This window comes from Carcharhinus amblyrhynchos, chromosome 1 (assembly GCF_965287045.1).
Source record: "Carcharhinus amblyrhynchos chromosome 1, sCarAmb.v2.hapA, whole genome shotgun sequence".
In the NCBI taxonomy this organism is placed as follows: domain Eukaryota; kingdom Metazoa; phylum Chordata; class Chondrichthyes; order Carcharhiniformes; family Carcharhinidae; genus Carcharhinus; species Carcharhinus amblyrhynchos.
Genome location: NC_137324.1, coordinates 107,283,169 through 107,300,099, shown reverse-complemented (window position 1 = coordinate 107,300,099; position 16,931 = coordinate 107,283,169). Strand labels below are relative to the sequence as shown.

At 42.0% G+C, this 16,931-nt stretch overlaps 1 protein-coding gene across 1 annotated transcript; it reads left to right on the top strand.

The window, feature by feature from the left end:
- The first annotated feature begins 6,275 nt into the window (after nt 1–6,275).
- On the top strand, nt 6,276–15,407 carry ostc (oligosaccharyltransferase complex subunit). Its single transcript, XM_080190218.1, has 4 exons — nt 6,276–6,453; nt 11,651–11,744; nt 13,469–13,666; nt 15,249–15,407. Exons 1-4 carry the CDS (start codon nt 6,315–6,317, stop codon nt 15,265–15,267), a joined length of 450 nt encoding a protein of 149 aa, XP_080046344.1. The 5' UTR covers nt 6,276–6,314; the 3' UTR covers nt 15,268–15,407.
- Nucleotides 15,408–16,931: the final 1,524 nt, after the last annotated feature.

Here is a 16,931-nt window from a genome sequence, read left to right as displayed (position 1 = left end):
ACACATATCTGTACAATTCATGTACTAGTATAGTACAGAACAATTATTAGTACAGTAGTTAGTACAGTATGGGTATTAGTAAGTTATTAGTACAGTACAGATATCAATACAAGGATTAATAAGTTATTAGTACAGTACAGGAATCAGTACAGTGCAGTTATTAGTACAGTACAGATATTAACAGTATAGTTATTAGTAAAGGTATCAGTACAGTTTAGATATCCATACAATAGTTATTAATACAGTTATTAAAGTTTATTTATTAGTGTCGCATGTAGGCTTACATTAACATTGTAATGAAGTTACTGTGAAAATCCCCTAGTCACCACACTCCAGCACCTGTTCGGGTACACTGAGGGAGAATTTAGCATAGACAATGCACCTAACCAACACGTCTTTTGGACTGTGTGGGAGAAACTGGAGCACCTGGAGGAAATCTATGCAGATATGGGAGAATGTGTGGACTTTGCACAGACAGTGACCCAAACCAGGAATTGAACCCGGGTCCCTGGCGCTTTGAGACAGCAGTGCTAACCACTGTGCCACTATGCACATAAACATCGGTACACATAACACAGCAAAATCCCTGCTCTCACCGGGAAGATGAGCACTTTCAAAGGTAGTCTTCCTCAAGCACTGCTCTTAGATTACATTCAGAGAAACTCTGCAGTGCAGAAAGAGGCCATCTGGCCCATTGAGTCTGCACCGACCACAATCCCACCCTGGCCCTACCCACTTATCCCTACATATTTTACCCGTTAATCCCTCTAACCTATGCATCTCAGGACACTAAGGGGCAATTTTAGCATGGCCAATCAACCTAACCCACACATCTTTGGGTTGTGGGAGAAAACCAGAACACCCGGAGGAAACCCACGCAGCCACGAGGAGAATGTGCAAACTCCACACAGACAGTGACCCAAGCCAGGAATCAAACCCAGGTGCCTGGCGCTGCGAAGCAGCAATGCTAACCACTGTGCCACTGTGCTAACCCACTGCAGACGTCCATTTGTTTTAACATCTCATCTCTCCCTGCAATAAATTTCTTGCTATCTCATTTGTGATCTCTGTTCTGATTTTAAGGGTTTCAATGTGTCGCTGCTCATATTTTTCCTCTTCCCTTCTCACCTCAGCATCGATTGAAGACAACGAGGTTGAGTACAGAGGAAATCTCGAAGGAGATAGGCAGGCTGGACAATTACATCATGGAGAAAAATGTGGATCTTAACAGAAAATCCAAATGAGCCTAAAATCAATCAGCAGTGTAGTGTGGTGATGATCTGCAGTTACTAGAGTTTGTTTCCTTTATCCAGCAATAGGACTGGTGCAGCTTTTACTGAAACATTTGTCATGATGATGGAGAAAAATCCTGAATTACGTATGGCCATATTGGACTTTTAATAAGGCATGTGTTTTTTAAAAAAATGGACATACAAGCTAAAGATGGCTGATGATATAAATTCTGAGAATGTAAATTCAGTCACTTTCTGAATTACTCAGGTGTGGGTGGTACTAAGAGAGTGACAATGGAATGTCACAAGCTATCTCAGACTGACATATGAAAGGAAGAAATTATGCAAACGTGAACTGCCATTTCCTGTAGAGAAGCTGATTATCATCTCAGCAGGAATTATATATATCCTGTAAAATATGTCCTGGACTGGTTTGTGGCTTCAGCCTTCCATGAATGTATGAGAAATTGGGATTAAAATAAGAGCTGCAAAACTTGGTCAGTGTGGACTAGTGCTGGGTGCGTCAGAGTGTGTGATAAAGAGGTAAAAGACAGCAGAATGCTCACTGCTCTGAGGCAGGTAAACATACAAATGTTACAACCTCTCTGATTGCTGAACCAAACCAAGCCAGCAAGGCCACAGCTGAAAAAGAAGCAGGACAACTTTTCAGATAAACTGCAGAGCCCTAGAATCTCAAAACAACTACTCAACTGCTGAAGTCAGTCATACTGGAATCACAAATCTTAAGTGGCTGCAATGTTTCACCAGTTACTCCTCATGGACATGTCAAAGACTGATTTGTATATTTTAATTTATATTTTACTCTGCTAACTGATATTGCACTGGCCCAGAAATGGCGGGCAGATTCTCACTGGAAATGCTTGGCAGGTCAGGCAGCACTGTGGAGTCAACTCACTTCTCCATTACAGGTTTATTTGCCACTCTTTGATTTCCAATTTATCTGGGACAGGTCTGTTCTCACCCCAATAAAATTGGTACTGCTCTAATTAAATATTATTACTCCAAGATGCTCCTTATCCTTCTCCATATCTAACCCAAACCTTACGATACTACGATCACTGTTTCCTAAACATTCCCTACTGAAACTTGACCCACTACATTTTCCAGAACCAGGAGCAGTGATGCCTCCTTTCCCATAGATTTGGAAACATACTGATCAAGAAAAGTCTCCTGAACACACTTTTTCTCTCCCTCTGTTCTTTAAACTACTATGATTCCTGTTTATATTACAACAATTAAATTCCCCCATTATCACTATAGTCTTTACACCTTTGTATTTTCCAAATATTTACTCCTCTGTATCTTTTTCACTATAGAATACACCCAGTGGTACATTATGGACAAGTGTGGAGGTAGTGGGGTGGGAGAATTAATTTAAACAGCGCTAATTTCTCCTCTCACCACCCATCCATAAACAAAAATGTATTTTTGATTTGGTGACGTATTTCCCAACCTCTCAGTTTTGGTGTGATCTAATTTTCGATTAATAACCCCACAGTAAACTTGAGAGAGGATTAACTCAAGGGGTTAGTTTATTTGCACACTCTCAAAGGGAGAGGGTGGCAATGTTTCCTACTTTGTATTCATAAGGTAAAAGAGAAATAGAGAAAACATAGATTTATAGTGCAGAGATTACACAGAAAATAAATATGGTCTGGACTCTAGAATTAAAGTCCAATAAGGTATGCCTTCTCGAGGGTCAGCAGGTTGAACACTGATGCTGTATGGTCACATGTCTGAACTCTAGAATTAAAGTCCAATAAAGTATGCCTTCTCGATGATCTGGAGGAGGGAACCAAGTGTAGGGTGTCGAAATTTGCTGATGACACCAAGATTGGGGGAACGGCAAATTGTGCGGAGGGTGTGGAGAGTCTGCAGAAGGATCTAGATAGGCTGGGCGAATGGGCCAGGAAATGGCAAATGGAATTTAATGTTGGCAAGTGTGAGGTGGTCCACTTTGGTAGGAAGAATGGTAGGAAGGACTATATATTACTTACGGGGCGAAAAACTGCAGCAGGCGATGGTGCAGAGGGACCTCGGGGTCCTTGTGCATGAGTCGCAAAAACCCAGCTTGCAGGTGCAGCAGGTGGTCAGGAAGGCGAATGGGATGCTGGCCTTCATAGCAAGGGGGATTGAATATAAAAGTAGGGAGGTCTTGCTGCAGCTGTATAGGGCATTGGTGAGGCCGCAGCTGGAGTACTGTGTGCAGTTTTGGGCGCCGCACCTGCGCAAAGATATTTTGGCCTTGGAGGGAGTGCAGAGGAGGTTTACTAGGCTGATACCGGAGTTGAGGGGGTTGAGCTATGAGGAGAGGCTGAATAAACTGGGCTTGTACTCGTTAGAGTTTAGAAGAATGAGGGGAGATCTCATTGAGACGTATAAGATGATGAATGGGATGGATAGGATAGAGGTGGAGAGACTCTTCCCGCTCAAAAAAGACAGTAGGACTAGGGGGCACAGCCTCAAGATAAAAGGGGGGCGGTTTAGAACGGAGTTGAGGAGGAACTTCTTCACTCAAAGGGTGGTGAATCTCTGGAATTCTCTGCCCGTTGAAGTGGTGGAGGCTGCCTCGCTAAATATTTTTAAGATGCGGGTTGATGGGTTTTTGATAAGAGAGGGGATTAAGGGTTATGGGGAGAAAGCGGGAAAGTGGAACTAAGCAGCGACAGATCAGTCATGATCTTATTGAATGGCGGGGCAGGCTCGAAGGGCTAGATGGCCTACTCCTGCTCCTATTTCTTATGTTCTTATGAGGGTCAGCAGGTTGAACACTGATGCTGTATATATAATTCACTTTTCCAGTTGTGTTGACTTCCCACAAAAAGACAGGCATTCTGTGATGGATCAGTCTTGTCGGTGATGGTACAGAATTTCCAGTAGAAACAGTGTACATGGGGCTAAGTATTCCAACTGGGCAGAACTCCTTTTTTGTGATGTTGCTAGTTAGATGGTAAAGTGGCAGACCGAGTTTGCAGTTCCATAAGACAATATTACTGATTCTACAAACTAAAGGTTCATGTTCAACTTTCCAGCGACACCCAGGAGTGATCATAGCCGCAGAATTTGGGTAGACAACCGGGACAGATGACCTCCTTGACCACCTATTGCTTGGGCCTATTAATGGCCAGCTTGGCTAGGCCTAGGAGCAGACCCATAAGCAAGTCCTCCTCTCAGCCCTGGGTGCTCAAGATTCAGGAGGGGCTGAAATGCAACAAAAAGGAAATTGAAAGGCATAACCTGAGCATTCTCGAAACCTTGTGTACCACTGGTGCCGAGCACCACCGATTTAAGGCATTTAAAAGATATAGGAGCAGAATTAGGCCATTCGGCCCATCGAGTCTGCTCTGCCGTTCAAACATGGCTGATATGCTCCTCATCCCCATTTTCCTGCCTTCCCCCCATAACCCTTCAACCCATTACCAATTAAAAATCCATCTAACTCCTCCTTAAATTTACTCACTGTCCCAGCATCTACTGCACTTTAGGATAGCGAATTCCACAGATTCACAACCCTTTGGAATAAATAGTTTCTCGTCAACTCTGTTTTAAATTTGTTACCCCTTTACCTAAGACTCTGACTTCTTGGCCTAGAGTGCCCCACAAGAGGAAGCATCCGATCCATGCCCACTTTATCCATACTGTTTATCATCTTGTATACTCAACTTGATCTCCCCTCATTCTTCTAAATTCCAGAGAATTCAATCACTCTTCATATGACAAACCCCTCTTCTCTGGAATCAATTTAATGCACCTCCTCTGAACTTCCTCCAATGCTATTACATATTTCCTCAAATAAGGGGACCAAAACTGTGCACAATTCTCCAGGTACAGCCTCACCAATGTCTTGTTGGATGGCATCAGCCGTGAGCTGGATCCACTAATGCCCAATGCACCAGTTTAAAAATGTGTCATCCAGCCCACTCTTCTGTCACCCTGTGTGTCCCTGATTCTGGTCACCCTAGTAGCCACAGCCCTCCTCTCTGCCAGTCACCTTAAAATAAAGCAGTGGAGGTGTAGATTACTTGATGACAGCCCTGAGTCCTGATGTGGGGGGGGATGTGGCACAAGGCACGCAAGGAGTCACACAGGCCTTTTAGGTGTATAAACAGGAGCATACCTGGGTTTGTGCTTCTTTGGGTTAATCAAGTAAACTAAACGAACAAACTGCGTGATAAATTAAAAATGCAGTTCTGTAAAGGGACACTGCGTCAAGCAAACAGAATCACAAAGGAAGCTTAAAACACCAAAGCAAAATGTGATTAAAGTGGTTGGTAATGCACCCCAGTTGCCACGGTGTCCACCTTGATGGTGCCAGCAAACTCTGTATGCTCCCTTTCCAGGGAAATCTGGCAGTGAACAGACAGTTGGATAGATGGCCCTTACAACTACCCGCTGCTTGGACCTGGCCAGCTTGGCCTTACACAAGAATAGGTTTATGAAGAGGTCCTCCTCTCTTTCCATGCTCTTATCTACACTGGGTGATCAAGATGGTGGCATAGTGGTTAGCACTGCTGTCTCATAGCGCCAGGGACCCGGGTACGTTTCCTGGCTTGGGTCACTGTCTATGTGGAGTTTGCACATTCGCCCCGTGTCTGCATGGGTTTCCTCCAGTTTCCTCCCACAGTCTGAAAGATGTGCTGGTCAGATGTGCTGGTCGTCTGAACAGGTGCTGGGCTTTAACAGGAACTTCATTGCAGTGTTAACATAAGCCTTACTTGTGACTAATAAATAAACTTTAAACTTTAAGTATGTGGGGCTTAAGTGCATTCAAAAAGGCAATAAATTTTTCAGAAAACAATAAAGAGTCTAGGGCAAGTTAGAGATACCAGCCTGGGATTGGGTTCCCATATCTCATTAAGGAACCAAAACCGCATGGAACGCACATGACGTCACAATGCTAGAGAATCTGATGGAACGATAAGTGTCGAAAGCCCTTGTGACAGCATCACTAGAACCATGTGACCACTGACCGGTTGGGGCGTGGCGTACATGACGTGACGTGAATCGCGCCCCGGAACTAATCGCCGGCGTTTCCGGGACACGTTGCGGTGGGGGGTGGACATGGAGACGGTGTTTGCGCTGCCCTTTATGGTGCTGGAATGCCCCAATGTGAAGCTCAAGAAGCCAGGATGGCTGCATATGCCGTCCGCCATGACCGTGTACGCATTAGTCATCATCTCCTACTTCCTCATCACCGGCGGTGAGTGAGCCACAGCGCACCGGGACTGTTCCCTGAAAGTCCCCTCTGCAGCATTCCGCTCCCCATCCTAATGGAGCCTGAACCCTCTGTGAGGACTGTCAAATGAATGCAACTTGCTAAACTGATCCAAATCACTGCTGGTCCCGGAATATCTCGGCACTGGTTTTATTTTAAACTAGTTTTTAATGTCATCAGTCTCTTGTCCTGTATGATGTTGAATAAATTGCACTGGAGCTGAGAGCTGATTTGACACAGGACATAGTGCAGATTAACTCTTGAAGGAAGGAGTCTTGCTTTGAGTTATGTCTTAATTCTCAATTTAGTAAAGAACTTTAATGCTAGTCTTTGGAAGATTGTCCAATCACACAGTGAAACAATAACCTTAATTGTTTTTAAGTAGTATTTACATTTGTCTCTAATTTACATTTATAAAGCCAAAAACAATTCTAACCCTAGCTGTGATCTAATCACTGCAGGTCCTTTGTGAGAAATAATTCTGCCCCCCTGCCCTATGTTCCCTTTGTAGAAATGTATCAGTCTCAGATATAAAATTAACAATTGATTCAGTCAGTTGCCATTTATGGAAGAAATTTCCAACTTCTACCATCCTTTTCTGTATAGGAATGATTTTTAGTTTTACTTCTGAGATCCCTAACTTAGTTCATGATCCTTTTGTCTGAGATTCCTTAATCATGGAGATTCTATCCAGCTGTTTGTTTCTCTTTGATATCTTAAACTTTTATCAAAGTACCTGTTAAGCCATTCTAAATTACAGGATTTGCATCACTAGTTTGTTCAATTTCTCCTTTTGATTTAGTCGTTGGGAGTCCTGGTATCTGTCTATTAATTCTGCTGTATACAACCTCGGAGGCCAATACATTCTTGGTAAATATTTTACTGAGCTGCTACATCTGCTCTAAGTGTGGTCTAACAATGGTTTTGTATAGCTGACTATAACTTATACCCATTAATAGCTAATCCCCTGGTTATAATTGCCATTATTCTGTTAGCCTTGTTAATTTACTGTACCTGTTTATGACATTTTAATGATCCCTGTGGAACACCACTAGTTACTGATATCCATTCTGAAAAGCATCCTTCCACTGCTATTCTTTGTCTTCTGTGACCAAGCCTGTTCTGTGTATCCATCTAGCCAGCACACCCTGGATCCCACGAGACTTTACCCTTTGTCGTGAGGGACCTTGTCAAATGTCTTATTAACGTATATGTAGACAATATCCACTGCCTTGCCTCATAATTCATTCTTGACACCACCTCAAAAATCTAGTCAAGTTGGTGAGACATGACTTTCCCTGCGCAAAACCACACTGTCTGTCACCAAGTCCATTCAGTTCCAAATGTGAATAAATCCTGTCTCTCAGAATCTTCTCTAACAGCTTCCCACCACTGACATCAGACTCATCTGCCTGTAATTACCTGGATCATCTCTGTTTCCTTTCTTAAACAAAGGATTGGCCATTTTCCAGTCCTCTGGAGTCTGCTTGTGGCCAAAGAAGATGCAATGATATCTGTTAAGGCCTAAGCTAATTCCTCCTTCTTCCCACGCTATCCTGGGATACATCCCATCAAGTCCTAGGGACTTGTTTACCTTAATGCATTTTAAGACAACCAACACATCCTCCTCTGTTATATTGACCTACCTAAGAGTATTCATGCACCCTTTCTTAACCTCAACATCTCTTATGTCCCTGATCTTTGGTGAATACCAATGCAAATACTCATTAAGAATTTCACCCACTTCCTCTGGCTCCACACACAACCTCTCTCCTTTATTCTTGAGTAGGCCTACTTGCTCCCTACTACCCTCGTGCTCCTAATATATGTATAAAATGACTTGGGATTCTCCTTAATCTTGCTGGCCAAGGATATTTCATGACCCCGTTAGCCCTTTTACATATGCTTCCTTTTTCTTGACTGAGCTGACAACTTCTTTTGTCATTCCAAGGTTCATGAATCTTGCCATTCCTCTCTTTCATTTTCACAGGAACATGCTTGTCTCACACTATTCAACTGATTTCTAAAAGACTTCCACATGTCAGAAGTGGATTTACCCTCAATCAGCCTCTCCCAATCCACATTCTCCAAATCTTGACTAATTCAGTTGTTGTTGGCCTTCACCCAAGGACCACTCTTGTCTTTATCCATAATAGTCATAGAATCATAGATGTTTACAGCATGGAAATAGGCCTTTTGGCTCAACTTGTCCATGCCACCTGTTTTTTTTAAACCCTTAAGCTAGTTCCAGTTGCCTGCATTTGGCCCATACCTCTCTACCCATGTAACAGTCTACATGCTTTTTAAAAGACAAAATTGTACCTTTCTCTACTACTATCTCTGGCAGCTTGTTCCAGACACTCACCACCCTCTAGACCCTTTAGTATATCTCCCCTCTCACCTTAAACCTATGCCCTCTAGTTTTAGACTCTCCTACCTTTGAGAAAAGATATTGACTAGCTGATCTATGCCCTCATCATTTTATAGACACCTATAGTATCACCCCTCAGCCATCTACGCTCCAGAGAAAAAAATTCCATCTGTCCAGCCTCTCCTTATAACTCGAACCATTAAGTTCTGGTAGCATCCTAGTAAATCTCTTCTGCACTCTTTCTAATTTAATCATATCCTTTCTATAATAGGGCAACCAGAACTGCACACTATTTATTCCAAGTGTGGGCTTACCAATGCTTGTACAACTTCAACAAGACATCCCAACTCCTGTATTCAGTGTTCTGACCAATGAAACCAAGCATGCTGAATGCCTCCTTCACTACTCTGTCCATCTATGACTCCACTTTCAAGGAGCTATGAACATGCACCCTTAAGTCTCTGTTCTGTAACTCTCCCCAACACCCTACTATTAACTGAGTAAGTCCTGCCCTGGTTCAGTCTACCAAAATGCATCACCTTGCATTTATCTAAATTAAACTCCATCTGCCATTCATCAGCCACTGGCCCAATTGATCAGGATCCTGTTGCAATCCAGATAATCTCCTGCAGTGTCCAGCATTCCACCAATCTTGGTGTCATCTGCAAACTTACTAACCACGCCTCTATATTCTCATCCAAATCATTAACATAAATGTCAAATAACAGTGGACCCAGCACTGATTCCTGAGACATACTGCTGGTCACAGGTCTCCAGTTTGAAAAACAACTGTCTACAACCACCCTCTAGTTTCTGTCATCAAGCTAATTTTGTATCCAATTGGCTACCTCACCCTGAATCCTGAGAGATTTAACCTTATGCAGCAACCTACCACATGGTACCTTGTCAAAGGCCTTGCTAAAGTCCATGTAGACAATGCCAACTGCACTGCCCTCTTGGTTACCTCTTCAAAAAACTCAATCAAATTTGTGAGACCTGATTTTCCACTCACAAAACCATAATGACTGTCCCTATTCAGTCCTTGCGTTTCTAAATGCCTATAGATCCTGTCTCTCAAAATACCTTTCAACAACTTACCCATCACAAATATGAGGCTAACCGGCCTATAGTTCCCAGGCTTATCCCTGCAGCTCTTTTTAAACAAAGGCACAACATTTGCCACCCTCCAGTCTTCAGCTGTGACTAATGGTGATTCAAATATCTCTGCCAGGGGACCTGCAATTTCCTCCCTAGCCTCCCACAATGTCCTGGGATACATTTCGTCAGGTCCTGGGGATTTATCTACCTTGATGTGCTTTAAGACTTCCGGCACCACCACCTCTGTAATATGTATACTCCTCAAGGCATCACTATTTATTTCCCCAAGTTCCCTAACATCCATGCTTTTCTCAACAATAAATACTCATTTTGAATCTCATCAATCTCTTGTGGATCCACACATAGATGACCTTGTTGATCCTTAAGAGGCCCTATTCTCTCCCTAGTTACTCTTTTGGCCTTTGTGTATTTGTAGAAGCTCTTTGGATTCCCCTTTGCCTTATCTGCCAAAACAGTCTTGTGTCCCTTTTTGCCCTCCTGATTTCTCTCTTAACCCTACTTCTACATCCCCATACTCTTCAAGGAATTCACTTGATCCCAGCTGCCAATGCATGTCATGTGCCTCCTTCTTCTTGACCAGAGCCTCAATATCCTGAGTCATCCAGGGTTCCCTGTTGCTACCAGCCTTGTCCTTCTCTGTATGAGGAATGTGCTTACCCTGAACCCTGGTTAACACACTTTTGAAAGCATCTCATTTACCAGACATCTCTTTGCCTTCCCACAGACTCCCTCAATTAACTTCTGAAAATTCCTGTCTGATACCATCAAAATTGGCCTTGCTCCAATTTAAAATTTTAACTTTTGGGCCAGACCTATCATTCTTCATAGCTATCTTAAAACTAATAGAATTATGGTCACTGGTCCCAAAATGATCGCTCATTAACACTTCTGTCACCTGCATTTCCTTATTTCCCAAGAGGAGGTCAAGTTTTGCCCCCTCTCTAGCCGGGCCATCCACATACTGAATGAGAAATTCCTCCTGAATACACTCAACAAATTTCTCTCCATCCAAGCCCTTAATACTTCAGCTGTCCCAGCTAAAATCCCTTATTATTACCACCCTATTTTTTTTGGAGCTATCTGTAATCTCCTTACATATTTGCTCCTCAATTTCCCGCTGATTATTTGGGGGCCTGTAGTACAACCCTATCAAAGTGATTTCCCCCTTCTTATTTCTTAGTTCTACCCTTGTAGAGTCAGTGGACGAACCCTTAGATATATTCCCCCTAAGTACTGCCGTGATGTTTTCCCTTAGCCATGTTTCAGTGATTGCTAAAATATCCCAGTCCTATGTACTCATCCATGCCCTGAGTTCATCTGCCTTGCTCATCAGGCCTCTTGCATTGAAATAAATAAGGTTTAATCTGGAAAGTGTCTGAAAACTTATTATGGCTTCAATTTCAAATAACTGTCTCTTATGAGAGACTTTAACAAATTCCTTCCAGAAATCTATGTAAGTAACATCCTGAGACACAGTTACTTTTGGAACCGTTTTTAATATTTTCCTTAACACAACATCCAAATGATAGCTGAATGTAAATTAAGCTGCAGCCCAATTCTTAACTGAAGTTCACGTGTCAGCCTACATGGTGAATTTTGGTAGCCTGTCGAACGTGGGAAGATGAAACTGTTAAGAGCTGAGTTCAATCTTGTCTGCTGTCATGTTTATAAAAATATTTAATGCTTTATTAGGTATAATTTATGATGTCATTGTGGAGCCTCCAAGTGTGGGATCAATGACAGATGAACATGGCCACCAGAGGCCTGTAGCCTTCTTAGCATACAGGTATGTCTGGGTGACACTGCTACCTTTTAATTGTTTTCTTTCTTGTTATAGAACCAAAGAATCCTTGCATTGAACAAGATGGCCATTCAGCCCATCTTACCCAGCCCCCTTGCCCTATCCCTGTAATCTCTCACATTTACCATGGCTAATCCGCCTAACCTACACATCTTTGGGGAAATTTAGCATGATCAATTCACCTAACCTACACGTCTGTGGATCGTGAGAGGAACCTGGAGGAAATCCATGTAGACATGGGAAGAACTCCAGTCACTCAAGACCGAAATGGAACCTGGGAACCTGTCCCTGTGGGATAGCAATGCTAATTACTTTGCCACCATGCTGCCCTTTTCTCATAGAATGTTTACAGTGCAGAAGGAGGCTGTTTGGCCTATTGAGTCTGAACTGACCACAACCCTATCCAGGCCTTACTCCCGTAACCCCACGTATTTACTCTGCTAATCTCCCTGACACTAGGGTTAATTTAGCATGGCCAATCAACCTAACCCGCACATCTTTGGACGGGTGGGAGAGATCCAGAGCACCCGGAGGAAACCCACATTGGCAACCCAGGACAAATATCCATTCAGTTCAGACAATTGTACAGAATTAACTACCAAGTTTGAACTTAAAACAATTCCCTGATATCTCCCAGTATGCTCCTTTATCTCTTGTTCATGGTTCAAGGCAGTTCTGTAAGTACAGTCATCAGTGATTCCCTGCAGCTGCACTTCTCCCATTTAATGGCGTTAGGATGATTGTGGCATGTTGAAATGCTATTGCTAATAACCCAAAACATTGCAGGTTATCCTTGGAGATACCATTGCCACACCATGTAGTAAAGTTTAGCTTTCCCAATCCTAATTAACCCATCTGGGCACTCTATTGTGTTTGGATATTGGGTGGGTTTTTAATCTCTACAGGTATTAACTTGGCGACATCTAATATCTCTACAGTTAAGTCTTATTTGACATTGAATAAATACTTCCACTAACCTGATACTTGAACCATATATCCCTTTTAATACCCAAAATGCCCACTGAGTCTTTTTTTATCTGAGTCCCATCTCAGAGAATGTTATGAGCTGGCTGCTCCTTTTATTTCCCTCTTGAATTGTCACCGTATGGGGAGGATATAGGTTCCCATCCTTCTTCTTACAATCCACAACTGGTTCAGTGATTTGGGTTGGCATGATGACAGATGGGATTATCTGATCCGATATCCAGATGTTGGGTTTCTTTATCCGCTCTCTTTCTCCGATGTGTAACTGATGTACACGATTCCACCATAGTCATCAGAATAAACAAGAACCTGTGAAAACAATAATGCTGGTCCCCACCAGTCAGGTGGTTGTCAGGTTTGTTAGAATCTTAATAGATTCTCCTCTGAAGACTTTTAATTACTGTTCAACTGTTGCCTAAGTGACTTGCCTAAGTGATCATTGTGGATTAATATCCATCCTATGATACTATAATATTTTCCTGTGTAATATTAACCATGGGAGTCCGCAGGTTATTTTGGATTGGCTTCAAAATTGATCTGGATTCAATTCTCGCCTGTTGGCTAAGCACACTTCCCATCTTGCTATTGTATTTTCCTTCTAAACCAAGGGCACTGAGGCCAACAGTGAATTTGAGACCTTGCTTCTGTGCTTGCAATGACTTCACATACTTGCCTTGGAGTCACAGCAGTTTGGAACTAAAGATGTTTCTTCTTCCCCTTTTCAGAGTGAATGGACAATACATCATGGAAGGTCTTGCTTCTAGCTTTCTGTTTACGATGGGAGGACTAGGGTTCATAATCTTGGATCGCTCAAATGCCCCCAACATTCCAAAACTGAATAGATTCCTGCTTTTGTTCATTGGTTTCGTCAGTGTCTTGTTGAGCTTCTTCATGGCCAGAGTCTTCATGAGAATGAAACTGCCGTAAGTAATAGTCTTCCAACTTGTGCCAAATGCTGGTCCTTTTATTCTGAATAATACACGTTGCTGTTGTCTGAATGCATTTTAATCTTTCTAGCTTAGAACTTTATCATTTGGATGGGTAATTAGCCAAATAAGTTTGATTTGATTTATTAAGTTTGGGTAAAAGGAGTAAGACTGGTTGTGTATAATGTATTTCTGGGCTGTATATTTTGAAGAAAATTGCAGTCAGTGTCATTAGGCAAGTGGACTTTTATAAGGCAGACATTGATCAGAAGTTCTTATAACTATACCCTCCTATTGATTAGACAAATTCTAGTTTTCCACCTGGGACAATTTGTCAGATCCAGCCTAACTTAGACCTAATTTTGATATTGCTGCTGGCTTTCAGTAGGGGCTTCCAAGTACTCTATAAAGAGAGGCAAGTCCTTTTCCATTAAGAAAATCATTCTCAAGGCACAGCTTTGGGAGATAAACCCACTTTATCAAGGTACCCTTCTCTCCATATTTTGAAATTGCCAATCTATTCTCAGACTTTTTCTGAGTCTCAGACTCAATCTTATTTTCTGCTTCACTGCTCTCAGCTTATTATATTTGGCTTCGTTCCCATTTGAAGAATTTACCGGACATGCGTCATATATCCTTTCTTGCTGCTGTTACATTGTAATCTCTCATCTTCCATCTCATCTATAGGAGTTATGTTTTTGGCTTCCTGACTGTCTTTCCTGTTGGAGAGCACTCAGCCTGCATCTCTTCCTTTAAAGATCATATATTGTTGCGTTAATTTTTCCTGTCAGTCTCTGGTTCCATTTTACGCTGGCCAAATCTCTTCTCATCACATTGAAATTATCCTCTTCCAATTTAGAAGTTTTACATTTTATTGTCATGCTCTTCTCAATTATTAATCTAAACCTTATGAACCAATGTTGACTCTTGCCCAAATGTTTGTCCACAGGCACATGGTCCATCTCATTTCCCAGCACCAGATCCAAAAATGTTTCCTTTTTCAGTTTTATCCTTTCTTATCTTCTCATCACTCTTGTAATGCTATCTTAGACTTGATCTTTTATCCTCCCACCACTTTGTGACTGGGAAAAAGCTAATTTTGTGTCAGTGAGATTAGTTCCTCCCTAGTGTCCGAAGGTAATTTTTGAGCACTGCAAACTGAGTTACATATATTTGTTTCATGATGTTCATGAACATGCACAATGGCTGTCTTACTGTTGAGCTCATATGCCTTGGAAAGAAAATGGATGATATTGCTGTCAATATGGTGGCACAGTAGTTAGCACTGCTGCCTCACAGTGCCAGGGACCAGGGTTGGATTCCTGGCTTGGGTCACTGTGCGGAGTTTGCACGTTCTGTGCCCTTGTGGGTTTCCTCCCACAGTCCAAAAATGTGCAGGTTAGGTGCATTGGCCGTGCTAAGTTCTCCCTCAGTGTACCGGAACAGGTGCCAGGGTGCGGCAACTTGGGGATTTTCACAGTAACTTCATTGCAGTGTGAATGTAAGCCTATTTGTGACTAATAAATACTTTTTTTTTCACGTAAATATTTTTTTGAAGATCTGAATTTTTCTTTTCTAGGGGTTATCTGATGGGTTAATATCAATTTGGAAGCATCAAGCCAGAATTTCCAAATGGGAGGAGACTGACCTGAAACTGTAAAAAGTGATGTGCTGTAATTTGAAGGTGAAAGAGAATTTGTAAAGATCATAAATAAATTTTTACAACACTTGTGTTAAACATATTGGTGTAACTTTATTAGCTACCACAGCCTGTTTTGATTCAAAGGTAACTTTATCAACTCATTCATACTGTAAGTATTTAAAGAGTGGGCTAGGCATGAGGATAAAAGTCTTGTGCAGCATATGGCTTTGCTCTGACCATTTGTATAGCATCTTTCATAAGCTCAATACATTCCAAAGCACTTCACAATTATTTACTTTTGAATTGTAATATATGGCAGCCAATTTGTGGATTGCATGATGCCACAAATAGCAATGTAGTAATGACTAAAATTATTTTAGAAAGGATATCTTGTGGCATAGTGGGTAGCTTTCCTGCCTCTAAGCCAGAAACTCTGGATTTGAGTCCCAACCCTGGACTTAATGACCAAGTAAGGTGCATTTATAACAAGGCCAAACAATTTCAGTGTCAGATAAAAGCCAGATACTGTGGATGCTGGAAATCTAACAAAAACAGAAAATGCTGGATAAACTCAGGTCTGGCAGCATCTGTGGAGAAATAAACAATTACATTTCAAGCCCTTGTACACTTTAGAAATGAAGAGGGATTATATAATTAAAGAAGGAGGTGGGGCAGAGTAGGTGGTCAGCTGTGAAGAGACTGACCCAGGTTATCCAGCCTGTGTTTAATCTCCCCAATATAGAGGAGACCACATTGGGAGCAATGAATACAGTAGACCAAATTGTGCGTAATGGGGTGATGGCTTTTTGGAACACCTTCACAAGCATGATCCCAACCTTCTGGTCGCTTGCCATTTTTACTCAGCACCTTGCTCTCGTGCCCACACGTCCAGCCTTGGCCTGCTGCAATGCTTCAGTGAAGCCCAACACAAGCTGGAGGAACAACACCTCATCTTCTGATTAGGCGTGTGACAATCTTCAGTTCAACAATTTCAGACTGTGAACTTCCCCTCCATCTTGACCCTTTTGGTTTTTTTCATTTCCTCGATTATCCCAGTGCAAGCACTGTCCCTCTTTGGTAGACCACTTCTGGGGGGAGGGGAGATACTAGTGGGCCTGGAAACTACTGTCCCGAGCTTGTTAATCATATAGAAATGTCAATTTCCACCTTTAAGCAATTTAGAAAAAAGCAAATTACTGCCGATGCTGGAATCAAACAAAAACAGAAAAAAATTCAACAGGTGTGACAGTGTCTGTGGGGAGAGAATGGCATTTACTTTTCAAATCTGGATGACTTTTCATCAGTGCTGAAGATAAGATTTATACTGTTGTGGGGAGACGGGCCGTGCAGCAATAGGGGCTGGATAAAGGGCTAAAGACCATGGTCTATCATTATCAACCTGTTTTTAGCCACAAGTATTTATCCATATTTTGTTGTAAACAAGAGAATTAAGTGCTGAATTTAGAAAAGTTGTTTAAAATGTTCATAATTCATCTTTTTAACCAAACTAATTTCTAATTTTTTTCCCTTCATGGTTTGGCATTCAGCTCCATATGTTTGCGTGTTGCTGGGAACTGCTATAAAGCAGAGTCAGTTTTTTTTCAACAACATTCATCAAGA